We start from the raw sequence: 20,335 nt of genomic DNA, 5'->3' as shown, positions 1-20,335 counted from the left end.
TAGTTCTGGATCCTTACAATTTAATGCACAACTTTGCGGGCAATGGGCAAGTAAAAGCTTCATCAAATTTGTAAGCAAACTGAAAGCTTTCTATTATTAGGAGAAGCTTTGTAGCGCTTTATTATAAACTTGTTAAGTTATTACATTTTTCATATGTCGTTTGCGAGCTTTATTAACAAAAAAAGCTATGGTTTAAGAGCAAAGGAATGTAACATGTCCAAGTTATATGGCATTCTCGTGGACATATTTTCAGAAACAAATTTTCAAGCGCATAATTATCTTAACTCCTTTTCATGAGCTTTTATTTAATTTTGCAAAAATTCGATGTTTCTCTTCCTATTAATTCTGCAGTCGTTTCATTTTCCGAATGATTTATATTAATTACCCGTTAACTTTATTAAGATTCTTACGATTTTTAAAGAAATGCGATTTGATAGGTTATAGACGAAAAGATTTCGCTTAGATCGTATTCTTCACCAGTGAGGAAGACAGCTTCACGTAGCATATCTTCATCTGACAACCACGGCTTAATTGCCTTTGGTAGCATTGAGTGATGTATTTCACTCAGTACAGTAAAGCCTGGAGCAGCGTTTTGTTTCTACCATAACAACGTAAGCCCGCTAAAAGCATCCTACATTAAAATCTTACATTGAAATGTGGGGCTTCCCATACTTTATGTGCGCTTACGAACTTCAAACCTGTTAAAGGTTTTTCGAGTCACCACGAGATAATGTGCTGCTCATTTTATACAGTCATTAGAGGTCTCTCCAACTAGTCTCTCACCTCTAGACAATATTCACTTTATCACTAGTTTTTAATACCGGCTACTACCCATCTTAAAGCTTTAGTTGGTATGACAAACTCATTAAGTACATTGGCAGCCAATTAGGGTAGCAGCCAATTGTGACACAAGGATATATTAAACTTGTGCGGATGTATACAACGCCCAGAATGCCTTGTATATTACATTGTCTATCCATCTGGATGTACTATTTTCTTGTATTCAACCACCTACAGGTCGCAACTTATGAGGCATTTTAACGAATTTTAGTACACCAACGTGTTTTACTCCAAGGGCGAGGGCTATTGGTTATGACTTGAATTGGAGCAAACTCGTTTTATGTGCAAATCGAAAATTCAATAGTATTTAGGCTCTAGTTCGATATATCAAAATAATAGGGGAAAGAGAATATTTTTTTGACAAAAGACCTAATGCGTTGCAGTTCCCAGAGAATGGTTAGGAAAAATTAAATAGAAAATCGGCTTTCAAGGTTAGTTATATTAAACTTTTATTTACATAACAAAAAATTAACAATAAATCAAACACAATCTAAATTAATATACTTCTATAACACGACTTTGCAAATAAAGCTTTTCCTATATAGACTTTATGATAGAATCTTTAATGCTGGTAAAGTATATCGAAAATATCTTTAAAATAAAAACATGTGCAATACATGTTATATATGTATATACATGTATATATATATATATATATATGTATATATGTATATAAGAATATGTCTATGTATGAGTGTGTGCACGTGTGTGTGAATATCTAATAGTAAAAGTTTTACTAATACATTGACATACATGGCCTAGGACGAGTAGATAGGTAGGTATACGAGTAAAGTTGTTTTTCAGTTTTTAATATATTTTTCTTATTCTCATAGGAAGTTGTTAGACAATTATTCGTATATACATTTAAATGAACGTATGTGAACGTCTCAAGTTTTACATAAAAATATGCATATTTAAAATGTTTAGTTAGGTGTGGTTCTTGCCCCCGTCCTAAAATATTACAAAAAAATTTTTTTTTTTAATATAATTTGTCTTCTAAAATCGATTGTCCTTCCTTGCAACAATATTAATTCAATTAAAATATTAGAATTTTGGAAAAATTTTAAAATCTTCCTGACTTGGATAACTTTCTGATTTTTTAATATCGTAGACCATAAGACTTTTCATTGGTATGTTCCATTTTCCTTAGACTTTTGTTTCATTAGACAATTGTTTTCGAATAATTAGGTCATTTTGTTATCGTACAAAACTCTTCCACGTTAGCACCAATTTTTTTTGTCAGTGTCAATGCACATTCATGGAATGGGTGTTGCTGTAACATTCGTTATGTCCGCAACGTGAAAGACTCGAAAAATTTAAAAAGATTGAAACTATTACAGTAAGGTCTCTGAAGCTTGCACGTCGCACATGATAGCGTCAACGTGGAAGAATCGGCAACCCTTGATACGCTGGGCATATGAACACAACATGATGTTTGTTGGACAGAATAGTTGTTCAAAGTGCCGAAAGGCCCTGCCAAGGCCTTAAGTTTTTTAAAGTGGTGCAAGAAATGCTTTACTGAAGTCGATATCCGTACCATTTACTCTGCCTATATCTAGCCAAAATTAGAGTATAGTCCGCATGTATGGGCGGCAGTGTCCACACTTTGCTTGTAGATCGCCAACCGCGTACAGCGAAAGACTCAGCTGCTCATAGGCGACGAAAGTGTATCCAAAACTTTCGATAACCTTGGATATCGGCATAACGTGGACTATGTTGTGCTTATGTAGAGGTATATCCGAGCAAGTCTCCTCGAAAGACAATAGAGATTTGTCCGGCAATTAAGTGCTTCAACAGGACTACACGCCTTTCTTTCCGTTCGCCTTGGAGGACGATACGCTACTGTTACTCGTGCTTTCTTAAACACACTGACTGCGTGTTGCGAAAAAGACCTACCAGCAGTTGTCGCTCCCGCCGTACCTAATACCTCCATTTTCAAGTCAAACGTTCGCAAACAACATTCCTTCCCTCCACCCCTATCTTCCTATAATTCTTCTTAATCGCAACCGTGCCCGCACGAACACAGGCCATCCCCTCAGCGGTTGATCATAGAAAAAAATTCTTGGGAATTGCAAACGCGTTATACCGTAATTACGGGGCAAGTAGACAAGTTATACGATATATGTTTTGATATACATGACAAAGCCGACGAATGACACGAATTATTAAAAATGAAATGAAACGCTTAGTGGGGAAAATCTTCTAAATATGATTTCTAAGATTTGCAGGGAAGCAAGGAATCTTTACTTTTCTATTGCAATGCGTAAGGCGGAGAAGTGCAAGAAGGGCCTTATGCGGTTTTATGCGACTCTTTGCAATACTTTAGGACGAAGGGATGGTTTTTGCTTTTACATTAAACTTAATTTTTCTGTTTTTTTCTTTTTGCTTCATTTTTTAGTATATTTCGGTTAATTATTATATGTGCACATCTATGCAATGAGTGTAATATTTATCAACTTTAACAGTATACTCAGGCGTTTACATTGTACTTCTAAATATTTTATATATGTATAAATTACTTTCATTTGTTATTTATTTATATTTTAAATGATATAAAATTATGCTTGTTTTTGTATTTTTTTTATTTTTTATGAATAAATGTTTTTTGGCCCCCAAAGGAAAATCAACTTAATACTGAAATTGCACTGAAAAAACAAACTGTTTAATAAGAAGTAAAATAAGAAAAATAATTTAACCGAAATGATTTCAGCTTTTATCATCTTCATATTCCCATTTCTATCAGCGATTATTAAAATAACTTTTAAAATATGATTTTGTACCGTTTTAGTAAAGACTTGATAGACTAAAGAAATTCACTTAGATTTACATGTACATAAACATCAGCGGTTTATATCATTTATTAACAAACGTCATCCGCAGGAAGAGTATTAAAAATTGGACTAATTTTATAGATCCCAATAAATCAATTCTCGTTAGTGCATGTGTATTAAGACATGCTTTCGTCTTCATCTACCCTATAGCAACATTTTAATTGTCCGATACTGAAACAAGATTGTCAATCTTAATAAAAAACTCAAAAACACTATGGTCGCCCGCGGCACAACATTACATATCCTGCACTACACCACAATTTTTCATATAACGACATTTACGAGGTAAGGTGTTATATCAAAAGTGGTCGAAAAACTGCTCCGATCGTAGGTTGGACACAAGAGTGAAAATGGACAGACGGACAGACAAGCCCAGATCATTTCGAAAAAGTGATTCTCGAATCACTATACACTAGAAGGCCATTCTCGAATCGGTCAGTGAATACCTTCGCACGAATTCAATTTGCCTTCGTATCACAAGTCTTGTAGAGTATAATAAAAATATATTATAAACAATTTGCATTAATTTGTTCGATATTCACTTGAATTTTTTTTTTTTTTTTAGTCATTATTTAATGCTACTCAAGCGCAAGCATTCCATTCTATAATTTACGAAACAAATAAATGCAAGGGGGGTTGTACTTGTAGGCCCTTAATGAAGACCTTTAAAATCCATTAAGCCCGTGAATTCAGAAATTGTTACTGCTCTGCACAAAATAATACTTAACAATAGTACCATAGAAGGGGATGGTAGAATATGTGAATGCAACTTGAATTCAAAAAACAATTCCCTCGTAGGTATTTATCATTCACAGTTATTTAGAGCTCTTCTGTGCTGTTTTAAAAATTTTATATACTCTTCAGGAGACATATAACAAGGATAGCATATAATCACCAAATTGACATATGTATAACTTAGCTATGGCGAGAGTAAACTGTCTAGCCAAAGATAATAACAAACAAAGTACTAACAAACAACATAAGGATGTGAATCTGAAATGAATTTAACGATAACATTATTAAAGATTTTAATCTTAAAAAGTTCTCACTTAATTAATCAGTTCACTTCTTTACATTTGGATTTATTAGGAAAAATAAATTAATGACTAATCCTCTAGTGGATAAAATTACGATTAAAAGAAAATCATGTGCGTTGCAGCGTAAAAGTAGTTTAGTTTTAATGGGTTATTACATGAAGTGCTTGAAATCTTACTCATCTTCTTCCTTTGAGATAGTACAAATGATTGAATGCTTGAATTACTTGAAATGGTTTTAGTTTTAGAAACGTTAACCATAACACACAGGTCCGATAATCGCCTCCTATATCTACTCAATTGTGCTCTTGACAGATTTCGAATTTCGAAAACAGTTTATATAAAATTACGAATTGTGAAAATTTCTTTAATAAAAAAACTGCCAATAATAACAGATCGCAAATAAAAAAAAAATATTTCAACATTGGACGAACGTATAGTAAATATGAGTGTTTAGTGAACATCTGCATATATATATATTTTTTTCTATAGCCCACATCACTTGTGATACAAAGGTATATTAACTTTGCGCGTATATATGCAACACTCACAAGGACTTGAAATAAATTCACATTTTATAATGCCGATCCTTTCAGGTTCGTTTATTATTAGAATCGAAGCTTGTCCGTTCGCCCGTCTGTCTTGTTTATTTTCATTCAACCTACATTCTGTAATCTTTGAGATATTTTTGTGAAATTTGATACACCGACATGGTTTGGCCCAAGGTTTTGGTTGAAGCTTATGCTTGACTAGCTTACTGCCTTTATTGTACTGCACTTTTGCGAAAAAAGGATTAAAAAAAAAAAATATTGAAGTGAATATTGAAAAAATCAATGCAAATTGTTTTTAACATTTTTTTATTATACTTTACACGACTTGTGGTACGAGAGCAAATTATGTTCGTGCGAAGATATGTAACACGCAGAAGGACTTGCGACAGATCTATTTTTTAGTATATTGATCGATTTGAAATCGCTTCCTTGAATGGGTCTGAGTTTCTCTGTCCGTCATTCAGTTTGCACTGTTGTGTTCAACCTTCAGTCGGCAATTTTCAACATGTTTTGTTGAAATCTGGTACCCTGACGCCTTTTGGCCCAAACAGCGAACGCTGTTAAAAATATGATTCGAATTGGACCACTTTTGCGACCACTTCTCATATAACGCCTTATTTTGAAAGGCCGATATATGAATAACTGTAGGGTGATATAGAGCATGGGCCGTGCCCCACCCACTATAACCTTTTGCCTTATTTAATATAAAAAGTTCCTTTTAAATTTGATTAGAAAAAAGTACTTAGAGACGTTTGTTGTTCAGCGTATTTAGGAAGAGAAACTTAAAACCTGTACACCTTGCTTTCTTTGGCAACATTTAACTTAAGTACGTAATCAATTCAATCATAATAAAAACGGAAACTGAAAACGTACGCGGAAAAGCCGAAGAAAACATAAGATTACCGTTACCGTTTGACTTTACTATCCCTCACTTGTTTTCAACGTATAAACAATATTTATTACATGGAAGTATATATATATAACAATTATCATATACGAGCGCCAGAGTGCTCCTTTTAGTGCTGGTTTTATATACATATAAGGTTTCGTTTTGACGTTTTGGTTTTTTTTTTTTTTTTGCTAATTAGCATTAACTTTACTGCATTTTCTTGTCTTCGTGGGCTTTTTTAACAATCGCCAACTTGGAATGAGGCGAAGCAGGAGACAATGTGCGATATGGAGCCTCTTTGGTACCATGCAAAACCAAAGACCACTCAATTAACCAACCCGAACGAGGCTGCGCTGAATTAAACCGGGCCTTGGCGAAAATTGAATATTAATCTCATATATACACACATATGCATTATTTCTGTTTGTTTTCCTACCTCCAATTTCCAAACACCATGTGGATATTCACCCCAAGAATGGGTAGTCATGAAAGGCCACTTTGTGAAACCATCGCGATGATCGTCATCATTAGCTCGTCGTGATAATATCATAGAACTGAAAAAAGTTCATTTAAATTTTTCCTTAAATATCCTGCACTTTACAGATATATATAGTACGCACCGTGTACCCATAGGTGACGTTACAAAGAGTTCTAAATCACCTCTTCGCGAAGCATTAGCGCTTATCACCGCCTGCACATGTTCTAAATAATTCACTTCAGTATTGCTGCCCTTGCACGCATCAGTTTTCAATTCCAAAAACAACGAACGACCTGAATAAATAGGACTAAAATATAAAAATTAGAAAACTATACTTTTTTTTTTTAAAGGTGAAAATTGAAGCTTACTGAGGCTGTTCAATGACACCAGCATCGCAGTGATACCTAGCGGGTACAGTATGCCATTGTTTAGCTAAAGTTACTATACCGCCAGCATCCAGAACGCCGAAACCAAACAAATGATTAAATTCCAATCCCACACCGTTCATCGTCCAATGAAAGCGATTTTTCGCATCAAAAAGTGAATTACGTTTTGATGTTAAAACTGTCAAATGTTGTATATCGCGCCAAGTCAAGTCAGGGCTAAAAATAATTGCAAATATTGATTTCTCTTTCTCTTCATTTCGTCGGCGAATTTACTTTGCCTCCAAAGCTAACGCGAAAATACCGGCAGCTTCGGGCGCCGCCGCACTTGTACCTGAATGCGTTGTAGTGCATTTCCCATATAAATCAGTGGTAGCCACCCCAGTGTTAGGATCTTTTGCTCCATTACTAAACGTACTGGCCAATGTCGAACTGCAACTTTCATCATAGTGAGCATTTTGGCCATCATTTATAGCACTATTAATGGATATCGTCCACATAGAAGCCGCATAACCATCGCAATTACAATCGTCTTCTTCACCGCCATCCCCCGAAGCCCAAACATATATATTACCTAAGCCATTACGACCCTAAAAATAACGTCATCGCATTTACAGGGATTGTATAATCAGCGAATTTTATTAAATTTTATTAATTATCCCCCCTTACCTCATTTACACCTTGCACAATTGCACGCATTGTAGCATTACGTGGACCGTCAACAGTCTTGCCGTCATCTGTCGGTCCCCAAGAAGCACTATATATATGAATTTGATGCGGCTTATGACCCATTGAATTAGCCTCAATTAAATCGGTCATATACGGCTGATCCAACATCCGTATGCCTGTAAAAAAAGCGAAAACCTAAAATGAATATATACTTGAAATATTCTAAAAAAAAAATTCATTTAAAATTCAATTCAAAAAAATTGATGATTATCATTATCGTCTCCATTTATGCCTGCCTTTGTCATTGTGTGGTCTAGTAATTTATTTATAGTTGTAATAAAATCATTGGCCCATGAAAAGATGTGTGTGTGTGTGTGTGTGTGTGTCTTTGCGCCCATGTTTACAAATAATTGACAGATTATAAACCATATACACTATGCTGCACATATAGTTCCGTTATGTTAGTACACTCACGACGCGAATGTATTGATTGCCACGAACTTTAATCCATAGCTGTCCTCATTTTCATCGCTATCTAATATAGTTAAGCTTAATATAACTGCTTGGAGCAAATAAAAAAACTGTTTGACAAACTGCTCAGATTTGCTTCACTATGCAGAGTACATCGTAAAAGTTTATAAAAATCAATTCCTTTCAAATGTCACTCCGATATAGAGAAATAAATGCTGCTGTATTTTCATAACTTTATGAATTTATGTCGTTTGGAATTATAATCAATTTATTGGATAAATACATTGATATTCATATAAGAAATGGTTAAAGGTCAAAACTAACGTTACCGCGTCAATTGTAAATATGTCATTCGAAAAGCAAACGGAAAAAAAGACTTTATTAACTAAGAACCGCAAAGGGAAATGATGCGATGCGGGAAGCAATGCTTTAAGATTGAATTTTTGATTAAAACTTTAAAGGTAAAGTAAAGGAAGGGCACACTGAAGACAAGGCATTTGCCGGCAACGTCCTTCACTTGCAATGAGCAAACTGTCATATCTTGCCCGTGTACAGTCTACCATCTTGCCGCGGAAACCTTATCTTATATCTCAAATATCCAGTTTTGAACTGAAGGCCATGAGCTGAAAAAGGCAACAATATTTTCAGAATAGATTGCGATCTGAACTTATGGTTTTTCAAATAATTTATTAAACGATTAATAAGTGGGTAGCTTCAAAGGAACCCAAAACAAAGAGATACTAAGTAGCATTTTCCAAATACTTGCCAAGCATAGGTGTATATATTGATAGGCTCCATAAAACAAATTAAAAATGCAAAAACGCCTAATAATGTCAACGTATGGTGGAGACATGTGTGGCAACATAACACTCGAAAATCGTATACATGTTCTTAATTAGCATGATTAGAGGAATTATTTTAACACATGGTTAACTTACGTTCAACGTGAACTCAAAAATTTTTCAGGACAAGAACAAATTCGTTCTCAAATTTCGTCCCTTTTGTCGATTACCAAATTCACTTGAATCGATTTATGGGCCCGCCCGTATTTTCTTCTTCGAAGTACATCGTGGTCTCAAAATTTATAAGAACTCCAAGTTGAATATTGAATTATCTTCCATTCAAACTCGAAAATCAAGTAAATGGAATGGAAGCTTGGCCCACAATGTAGTACATAAATGAAGGCGACTATGTTCTCATTAATTTGGATGATTACATACAATCTGCTGTCACATTGTATAAAAATGTCATAGTAAAGTGTCTCAAACTGTATGCCGTTTTTAAGATAAATATTATTTGATACATCGCATGAAATCATCTCTACGCTACACTGTGAAGAAGTTAAGGTAGAAGGTCTTTTTCTTATTGTTTCAACTTTCGGACTAATTGATCATTAACGGTGATAGAACTTTCTTACGGCCGAAAATACATTCACGTGACAGTTTGAAATCGTTTGAAAAGAGCATGCTAGGAAAAAAAGCTCACAAGAAGAGCAAAACAAACCGCGAAGATCTTTTATATATATAGAGAATGCCATATAGACAATGCCATCTGATGCATAGCTCTTGCAACAATGGCTCTTTTATGAAAACATATATTGAAAGACTGCATTGATCGATTAAACTATCAAGCTAAGGACTAAGGTAAGTGGCAAAAGTAGCGGGCAAGCATCTTATTTTTATTTGAATTCAAATGAGTACGAGAAACGCAATAATAATCCGCTTGAACAGCCGAGTTGATAGGAACCTCGACTACCAAGTCAGTGTTCACGAGTTCAAGTCTTAAGTGCAATAGAGTTTTCTTTTGTCTCTATTTCTTCCTCTTCCCTCCCTTCTTTCTGTCAATCGCCGTGTTCAATGATCATAGGATCATATTAAGAAAAAAAATTATAGCAACCTTGTACCTTGTGCAAAGTCTTCTGTCTTCAATGATTTTTAATGTAAGTAAGTCATCGAATATCTAACGAAGAGAAGCATTTTTGAATTTACCGCAAAAATTTTAACATATATAAGCAAAATCTAACTCGTTAGCAATGCCATCTACTTGCGGAACACATTTATTAATATCTGTCATAAAAATTTTTTCAAGTCCTACTTGTTACTCGATAATATCTAATAATACAATATTAATACAATATTAAGCGAATATCATAAAAACTTCAGCTAATACTTGTGTACTACTAACTGATTTGTAAAACGGAGGCACGTACGTATACATTCGTTTGAAATGCTGATAAGCTACTTAGATGTATAAATCTTTTTGCGGTTGACATGAAATAACTCGTAATATAATGTGAACGGAGCCGTTATGAACAGCAAGCACAACACCCACATTAAATCCGCAAAATTAACTCATAAAGGCTGACATTTTATCAATAAAAAAATACGCTATGCGTAGGCGAAATGCATTGAATTACGCACAAAAGTATCATAGAAGTGTAGTGGGCTATATCTAAGCCACAAAAGGACATAGAAATCAAATTTCGAAACCTAAACATGCGTTGGAGGAGGCGAAGAAGGACCGATTTGATATAATTACATTCCTGTGAAACCGATTCGGATATATGTTTGAATAAATAATGAACACTTCGCTGCCATATTAGACTTTTCATTCAATATGTTTGTTGTTCCTTGTGTGCTTTAATTCACTTAATTTCATAAACATAATATCAATAAGACTATTTACCCGCAATTTTGCTATCATAAGCAACGCCAACACCACAAATACCATTATCTCTAGCAGCAGCTACTTCTCCAGCGCAACGTGTACCATGACTATATGATAAAATTCAAGTAAAACAATAACGTATTCGAAAATCAAATAAATGAAAACATATGCTTCTTACGGAACTACATTAACGCAATTGAACTTTTCGAAGCCATATTATTTACATTAAATATATATGTATATATGTATATATATATATATATATATTTTTTTTTTTTTTTCTCTTGCATATATTTACCTGTTAAACCAATCATCCGTATAACGTGGATAGGGGAATGGATCATTGCTACTAAAATCATAACTGGCCTCAGCGTTCTGCAAAGAGAAGGAAAATGTTATTAATAACATTTACGTCACAATCTACACAATCCCACTTTTCCTATAAATTTGCTTTAACCAAATCTGCTTATCTTTTATCTCTTCTTAGAATTTACATAAACATCTTTTGACTTTGATTTTCCGCGAAATCGCTCGTTAGAATAACAATAGCGTCTAACAAGCAAAAAAAGGTAACAACGTCAAGTTTCTTAAGTATGATGTAAATATGTTGGAAACTCTCTTGCAAGATTCGCCTTTAAGACTAAAGTATTACATTTTCTGGTTTTTTCTTTTTTTGCAGTGACCAATAACTTAGGGATTGTCCTCTGTACGCGTAACACAGTGACACGGTCGAAAGGAAGTGACGAAAGAGATAGAAGGTAGAAAAGAGAAGAAATGCAGTCCAGTGAGTGGGTGCCCCATATAAGACTAAGCATTCATTATAACTACGACCGTAGTAAACTGTGCTGCACTGGGATTTGAATCCACGGACACTAACTTCGTAGTCTCGGTTCTTACCTGCTCGGCAATTTCATGGGTATAGGGACTTTTTTATCAAACTATATTTTTACTTCAATACGTGTAACAGATAAGGAAAATGAAGAACAGTTGCAGTGAATATAATTTACTTATTCCGTGGCCCTTTACTAAGCCTGAAGGGATCAAGGCCTTATGATCGAACACTAGTCATAGAAGAAAGCTTGTTTGATTTTGTATTAATATTGGTATTCCGAAGGAGTAGTCTTAAGAAAATGCCGCGATATTAATTTTATTACAAACCAGGATTATTAAGTTCCGCAAACCATGCAGACAAAATTGTCTTGTGATTTGTGATGTCTTACTGATGTTGCTTAGAACACCAATTTTAGAATTTTGTTACCTCACTTTAGAGATTTTAAAGGCTCGAGGAACTGATGGATATATGGACGGACGTACAAAACGAAACACGTGCCCTGTAACTGTGAACGATATTTCCGGCTATCCAATTTATAATTTTTTTCTGAAAATTTACAGATTAGAACAAGTGCTTGGATCTATTTTGATCATTTTTATACTTGAGAAAAATTTGTACAAATATATTTTAAACAAAATATTTTGCATCATTTTCTGCAATTCAATCTTCCTGGCAATGTGGCGATAGCCTGTCGAAAGAACTTGTATTAGTTTGGCAGCATCGACCCACCTTCGCCCTTGTTCAACTTAGCGAAGTTGCCATGTTACGCCGATACGCCGACATGTGGTATCCAGAAGGCGGAATGGCTAATGAGTATGTTTGCTATTCGACATGTAATAGCATACAATTCTTGCAACAAGTGGCCAAAATCGTATTTGCAATCAATAGCCATCTTAACCGCTATTGCTGATCTTTCTTGCAACAATCGTTCAATTGGTTCAATTGACGCCATTGCACACTTGCAGTGACAGGTTAGCAACTCATGATATACTACACCTTGTTGATGCCACCATGTGCACAGCAAGACGTTATGGCCATATATTTTCCGCTTCGATGTTAACGTAGATGGCTCTCCTCGGCTAACAATTGAGTTTCTGCGCTTGGAATTGCCGTAGCAGACCCGCTTTTCCTCGTCAGTCACAATACACCGCAGTAAACTCTTCCTCTCAAAACTGTTATTTTATGCGGAGATAGGTCAAAATCATCGAATTGAATCGTTGTGTGCATTGATACTCTGCTTTATTTTATCATCTTCATCTGTGGGAGTTGTTGCTCAAGACTAACGCAAGTTCTTAGTAGTTATGTCTAGGATTACCACTCGCAAAAACTATTGCGTTTGTGTGGATATGAGTTCATTTCAAATGTTTCCAATATGCTTTTCTATGAATACTTACATAATTAAATTTTAAATCCGGATGCATATAATCAACTCCTGCAAAGTACACGTAAATATGTATGTAAAGAATAATTTAATTTGGAAAATTTGTTTAGGAAAACAAACTAACCGTCATCCATTATGGCGGTGGTTACATTTTTGCCAGTTATACCCTGATTCCAAGCTGCTTGAACGTTCAAGTCCAAACGTGCTTTACCACCGTTTTGTCCGGTATTTTTCAAATACCATTGCAAATGAAAGTAAGGATCTGTAGGTTCAGTATCAGCATTATCGTTCTGAGCATTGTGGTAGTTGGCATCGAATTTAAGGCCATGAATTGCTGAAATAGCCGGTCGTAAACCGCGTTTAACACGCTTAAAACCAGGTTGTTGTGTAGCAGTATGAATCTATGAAAAAATGTAATCAATATAAATTAATTGAATTTATTTTATTTAATTAAAAGTAATTTTCTGCATTATATTAAGAGAATTGAGAAATAAATTCCCCTTTCATCCTGAGGGAAATTTGCGTATACATCAATATAACCGACAAGCAAAATATACTCCATCAGTTCTAATGGGCACTTGAGCTTTTATTCGCAGTAAAATTGAAATTTGACCTCAACTATTTGCAGTTGATTGAGTTTTCGTAAGTGTACTTCCGCGTTGAGCTGCATTACATAAAACTTACAAATGACAACAAAACACTTAATCACTTTCCTTTATAATATATATACATAGGTATATATATGTATATAACAATAATTGACAGATCTGATTAGCAAAGATAATTAAATCGTTCTTATGTACGGAAAATAATAGATTTTTATTCACATATACATCGACCACTTATGATCGTATACATGAAGTCAAGAAAGCGTAAACCTATTTTGTGTGACATTTAAGAAAGTTTTATCAAAACTATGATGGGTGTTATCTATGATAGTGAACGTGTGAATGCGAATCGATACATATGCATATATGACAACACACCGAGTTGTTTCTCATATTCACACATCAACTGCTTTGAAAGCCTCCTTTGCACTTAAAGTTAAACCAAAAAGAAAGAAAAAAGTACTATGCAGGGTGTGCTCGCTATTTCACTCTGAACAAAGTTGCTGCTTGAAATTGTCGGAAAGCAAGTACAATTGAGATGGTACACTTAGCCGATCACGACTTGGTCCAGGTTTCCTATCAAAATTTTCAGCGATAATTTTTCCATTTTAAAAAAGAATCAAAGAACATTTTATGATGTATTGTGAAATTAATAAATCAAGAGATAATATAATAAACACTGACTGTTATGGACCAAAAAAGAAGAAAATATAGTTTGATTCAAGTTTTCACAAAAAGCAACCGCAATACAAGCTCTCCCTTATCTGCGCAAGAAAGAAAATTATATTCGACTATGGCCGAATCTTTTATACCCATCGCATTTACCTTTGCAAAATGATCTAATAACATTGAATCGACTTGAGTGATTTTTTTCATTTTTGTATAAGAACTCTGCGATCGCCTAAAGAATATATGTAAAGCGTAAATTTGTATCGTTTTACAAGTACTATGCAAATCATATTTACTACTATGTTCAAAAAGTAAGACCAATTTAAGTTTTTCTTTTTTTAATCAATTCCGGTTTCTTTTTGCGAAGAGTGTCAAGCAAACGACACATAACATTCAAATAATAATCTTTGCGAAAGGAATTCCTACCGCAAAACAACCCGATAACCGAAGAAAATTGTTATAATCCCACCATAATTTTTGTACGACAGCACCAAGTGTACCTGACGTTCATTGTGTCACAATATCTATCGCAGTGCTACCAATTTAAAAAAAAATATATTTCTAATACTCGATGTGCCCGTGAAAGTTAAGTTGCTTTTCTGGCATACTATTGTGTCGTATTGACTTGATTTGACATATTTTCCGGTAGCAACGTATCCATAAGAACTTAAAGTGGGTTTGCTATACTAGAAACCAATATTTGAATTTTTGCGACTAAGATCACGCTTACCGCTGATAGGCAGATATATACGGACAGACGGATACGTTGAGATCGCCCCGGATTTTGATACTATTCAACAGTATAAACAAAGTATATAAGTAGGGTAGGGTATATATATATATATATATATATATGTATCTAAAAGAACTACAAAGTGTATGTGGGTATACAAAGACAAGCGATTCCATCAAAAATATATTGCATAACTATTCTACAATAAAGGTAAGCCAGTGTCGCATTTGGATTTCGTTTACCTTACGAGAACCAAAAGACAAATATTTCCTCAGTTTTTTTTTTTAATATGGCTCCGAATCGGGCGGGGGTGATGTCCAGGTGGCGATTAGAAAGAAATGAAAGAAAAAAGAAAGAGATAGAAAGATGACCGTAAGCCTAGTTGCTGTGGGCGCAATAAAGGAAGATTAAAGATGATCTTCGCTAAGGTTTTTGAAACTAAAACTTTGCTGAGACGAAATCAAGTTTTTTTTCTTTTTTTTTTTTTTAAATTCAATAGCAAATGCCTTCGGGAGGCATTCCAGCGAATAGCCACATTTACCATCACCAACCCCCCATATACTACATAAGGTTGTTCCCTTGATCCTACGCACAGAATTTGTAACTTTGTGGCCTAGTGGGGATAAGTACAAAAATTCGCAATCTCATGTCAATATCGTTCTTGAGTTTAAGCAAAACTTTGAACGAGTGAAGTAGACCTTTCTTTTGTTTGTGTATCCTTCACTTCACTTAAATGGATTTTTGCTATTTAATGCGTTTTATGCTATTTTATGCAAACACGCTCCATTTTAAGCATACATAAAAGTTTACATTATAAGCGAATTGCGAAAAATTGTAGCAATGCCAGTATCAACGAATGATTTCGAATGGATGCTCAGAGGCAACACCATTTAAAAAGCAATAACAAAACCTCACATCACACCGCAAGCACTTTTATTCTTTACCGAGCTCACTTATATAAGCTTCTAAGATTCTTGGAGTTTCTCTTTTTTGCATAAAGACTTTACTTAACATATAAATCTTATAAATTATTCAAAAAAAAAGCAGAAAAAGTAATAAAAAATTTGAATGAACGAATAAGAAATGCCTTGTTATTCAAAATGGAAAATGAATGTTAAATGAGGTAAAGGCCTTCCGTAAATACATCTGCACATCCTTACTCTGTTAAAAAAAATAAATAAAGCTGCACAAAAAAAAAGTCAAATTGAGACAAAAATTGTGTGTGTGTGTACGAATCTACCGAGAGCAATGAGTTTCGCGTAAAAAAACAAACATCCTATCCCTTGTCCATAATCGCAGCATGTAACCTCGAAGTGTATAATGTATGCAACGTATAGCGGCATTAATATTTCCATTCCCTTAAGATATATCCTTGTAAGCGATGCGAGCCTTTTGGCCTATGTGCCTACTCTCCCCTCGTCAATCTATCTGCCATCTACTATTTATCAATTCTCTTGTTTCAGGTCGGTTTGATTATACCTCTTTCGGCATGCTCTTTTTGACCTATCATCTCGCTCGTCTTGGAGTGCTGTTTGCCCACTGTGTGTTCGTCGCCCATAAATCTATCTTCGATCTACTTTCCTAATATCTAGTCATTCTCTTGATTCGATTCGATAGGATTCGGCTCTCTGCCGGCCGACCCCTCTATTCTACCAGCCATACCTATCCCTCAGACTGTCCTTAGACAGGTTTGTTAGTCCCACTGCCGGTATTCTTAAAAACAACCAAAACACACTCAGTTTCAATATTCTTGTTCACGTACACAAACACCACTCGCTCCTTTCACCCCACCAGCATGCCAACGTGGACAGCACACCTCCTAAGTGACTGTTTATAAAAGAGGAAAAAAAAAAAGTTTAAAAATTGATGTAATCTATGTAAAAAATGAAGAAGCTCAGGAAAAAGTTGAAAGTTTGCACAGACATTTTCACCATTTCATTACTGATTACAATAGAAATCCAATTCTCATTTAGCATAAATTCTTATTCAAATTACATTAATAGTCTGCAGAGACAGAGTGTTTTCTGTAACTTTCAAATATTTGAATACACAAGTATCCAAAATGATGAACACCAAGGCAAATACTCTAACGTGCTGCGTGAATATTTTATTAAGGAATATTTAAGACAGAAATCTAATAGAAAACTATTTACTGTCGAATCATTACAACAATCACTCATGAAAACTTGTAAGAAAATTTTCCTATTGCTCCTATGTCAACTGTTTAATAAAATTGCAAAATAAAAATCAGAACGAAACTCGACGACGCTTGATAGCGTTCACTCCACATGTCTTAACTGCGATAAAAAGACATCATCATCGAGAAGTCTTGGCGAAATGCGTTTACTTTTTCCGCCCCCACTATAAAATCAATAAATGTTGAAACGTTGAAAATTCTGCACAAACGTAAGTAAAATTTTTATCAAGGAAATGTTACATAACTGTGTAATGTGCGAAAGCCTAATTAATTTTATTATAAAGATTTCCTTTATGCTAAATCATTAACAAGCGTTACGCAAACGTCTATAAATATTTACTTGAGTAAATACTAAGTACCATCAATGAAAACTTAATTAATGATTGCGTTTAATGGAAAATCGAATTCCATTGTAATATCTAAACGCTCTTACGATAATCCCTTCAGTAACATAGTTAGTTATTTAACATTATTACATTGCAAAATGCAATAGTGTGTTAGTTAAGTCTCTTCTCACATTTAACTCATTGAAGTCCCGTTAGTAATGAATCTGTGTAAAAATTAATTAATCATTATATCTGCAATATATATATATATATAGACTTACCAGTGGATGACTTTTAAGAAGACGAGTATGAGAAATGCTTCGTCTAGAACGGGCATGGGGTAAAGTCCGATGCTTAAAGTGATATTCATGGCCATTACCACCAACCAGCTATAATTAATTAGAAGAAAGTATAGAAAACTTATTAATGAACTGAATTAATTAGTAAAACGTAATTATATAAAAAATATGACAAAATAAAGTTATTTCATATATGAGGATAAGGGTGATTATATACAATTTATTCGCAATACAGGGAATCTATCAATCAGATATTGCATCCTCAATAATCTTTAATACTTTAAATGCCTGATACTTCACCTAGACAAAGACTTTAGCATTTACCTTCACATTAATTGCTATATGTTAAACTATACACGAAATCATGTTTGTTATACCCATCACAGAAGGAGGAAGGATTTTATCAAAAGGTTTCCAACGCCCACAAGAGAGCGAGAGAAAACATCAAATTCTGATTTGATTTACGTATGGCCGTACGTCAGTCCGTCTGTCCGTCTGTTGTAAACATTCTCGTGGTCGCAAAAACGAAACTATACTCTTGCAAGCAGGCTGGCATTAACAATGCGCCAAAAAGCTCTAAGGATACGCCTAAGGTAGCACGTAAACCGAGAATACAACCGTTTTTCAGAAGGAATAAAAAGCTGACTTGTGGCTCATTACTCAAAAACTACAGAAGATAAATTTACAAAAATTTGAACAAGTATGAATGAATGGGAAATATTAACCACGCTTACTCAATGTTATAGTATATCAAAATTAAATCTCTTTTCAATTCGGTTTCGGCCAGTTTCAAATTCGAAATGCACGTAAACATGTCCGTCTGTTCGTCTGTCCATCTGACCGTAACAAGTTGTCGAAGCTCTTAATGCTGTGAGCGCATTGATCCGAGGGTGAGGCTTATCGCTTTTAGATTATATGCTAAATCTTTGTTAACCGTAAGGAAATGTATGTTGCCTTTCAAGTACATCTCCGAGGGGAATTAACCAAAGCTCGATACACAGATGATATATAATGTTAAACGAAAACTTCGATTGAAAGCCCTTTGTCAGTCACCGACGTAAATCAGCATTATTCATGCTATTAGGCGTGGTTTCGAAGCCATCTATCCCCCGATACCCCATGTAACCGGCTAAAATATATAGTTGCCTGAAGGTAACTGCAAAATTTCATTTGAATGTCAACTTTAATCGACTGTCGCCATAAGGCCAAAATTACTTTTCATCTCTATTTGTATATCATATAATGTAATAGATTCTTCTAGCTGACGTTTGCATCAATTATAGTACAGCAATCTATCTTGAATTAATAATCACACATGCTTCTTACTTCTAGTAATCGATACTTGTTTTCATTAAGCTAAAGTGAAGAATCTTTAGCTTTTTAAATTGTTATTTTCCATTTATTGAACTGCGAAGTGGCATTCGGGGGGACGGAAATCATTTTTACATCAGTTTAACGTTGTGTTTCATTTCTCTTTTGTCTTGTCAAGGAGAAATCCTTTCTTCTTTTTTTTTTTTTTTTGCTTTTCTTGAAATCAAATCCATTTAGTTTCTTTCTTTCAACATGTTTCACATTTTTAATCTTTGCTTGATTGCTTCACGAGTAGTGACTTTATCAAGTGTAATCATCAATTCAAAGTCGTTTCTTAAGGCACATGATATCTGTTTTAATGCTAACAAGTCTAAGGAGACGGAAACTTTAAACAGCATTATAAACAGCTGCGGTCAAAGTTTTAAGGCAAACCTTTTGCTTAACACTAACATTATCTCAGCTAACAAACGCAATAGATTTAAATTGTTTTTAGTTGCGAAAAGTACACTTCTTTCAAACGTAACAAAATGCTAATAGCTTTTCTGTTTTCATTAGCAGCGAATTAATTTTTATATCAAGTTTATATATACAGACAAAAACTTTACAGAGCGAGAGCGAGAGAGAGGAGGAACACTCCCATAATGTATACATTGTATAGGGCATCGTAAGATTATAATTATATTTGTGCCTATTCGTACGTTCATCGGTCTACAAGTGGACTCTTTAATGGATTTCTTTAATGGTTCAACTCAAACGTGCCATTTTCCTCTTCGATGCAACCTTTTGTTTTATCGTTAAGACCTTTCTTTCTCCAAATCAGAAATTGCTGTAGAAAACTAGAGCTGAATTTTAATTAAGCTAACTTTGAAACGTTTCATGAAATACGTTTTGAATATATTATAGATGCCATAGCCCACAAGAGGTAAATAACGCAATCTATCGGTTTTTACACCCTACACTAATAATGTCTTTGTGCGGAAGTCTGTAATGCTCCGAAAAACTTAAGATAGACTTATCTTTTACTATACCGATCGATTCAAGAGCACTTTCTGCATTTTGTCTGTCCATGTCTGTCTGATTGTCTTGTGTTCTTGTATGCAAGTTACAGGTCGCAATTTTTGCGATATTTTGATGCAATTTTGTACAACTGATTCGTTTGCCCCAAG

At 34.5% G+C, this 20,335-nt stretch overlaps 1 protein-coding gene across 1 annotated transcript in view; it reads right to left on the bottom strand.

Annotated features, from left to right (window-relative positions):
- Positions 1 to 1,935: 1,935 nt before the first annotated feature.
- LOC119641728 (neuroendocrine convertase 2) overlaps positions 1,936 to 20,335 on the bottom strand; it is a 36,323-nt gene continuing 17,923 nt past the window's right edge. Inside the window, exons 2-12 of the mRNA XM_038040542.1 lie at positions 17,841 to 17,948; positions 13,151 to 13,427; positions 13,040 to 13,077; positions 11,112 to 11,188; positions 10,832 to 10,920; positions 7,676 to 7,851; positions 7,283 to 7,596; positions 6,992 to 7,225; positions 6,766 to 6,930; positions 6,582 to 6,699; positions 1,936 to 6,514 (exon numbers count right to left, since the gene is read on the bottom strand). Of these exons, the coding sequence (XP_037896470.1) occupies positions 6,353 to 6,514; positions 6,582 to 6,699; positions 6,766 to 6,930; positions 6,992 to 7,225; positions 7,283 to 7,596; positions 7,676 to 7,851; positions 10,832 to 10,920; positions 11,112 to 11,188; positions 13,040 to 13,077; positions 13,151 to 13,427; positions 17,841 to 17,948 (1,758 nt within the window). The 3' untranslated portion in view covers positions 1,936 to 6,352. The remainder of the gene's footprint in view (positions 6,515 to 6,581; positions 6,700 to 6,765; positions 6,931 to 6,991; positions 7,226 to 7,282; positions 7,597 to 7,675; positions 7,852 to 10,831; positions 10,921 to 11,111; positions 11,189 to 13,039; positions 13,078 to 13,150; positions 13,428 to 17,840; positions 17,949 to 20,335) is intronic.

This window comes from Glossina fuscipes, unplaced genomic scaffold (genome assembly GCF_014805625.2).
Source record: "Glossina fuscipes isolate IAEA_lab_2018 unplaced genomic scaffold, Yale_Gfus_2 174, whole genome shotgun sequence".
NCBI lineage: Eukaryota > Metazoa > Arthropoda > Insecta > Diptera > Glossinidae > Glossina > Glossina fuscipes.
The sequence above is the reverse complement of the archived record's forward strand: the minus strand, read 5'-3'. Positions and strand labels throughout refer to the sequence as shown.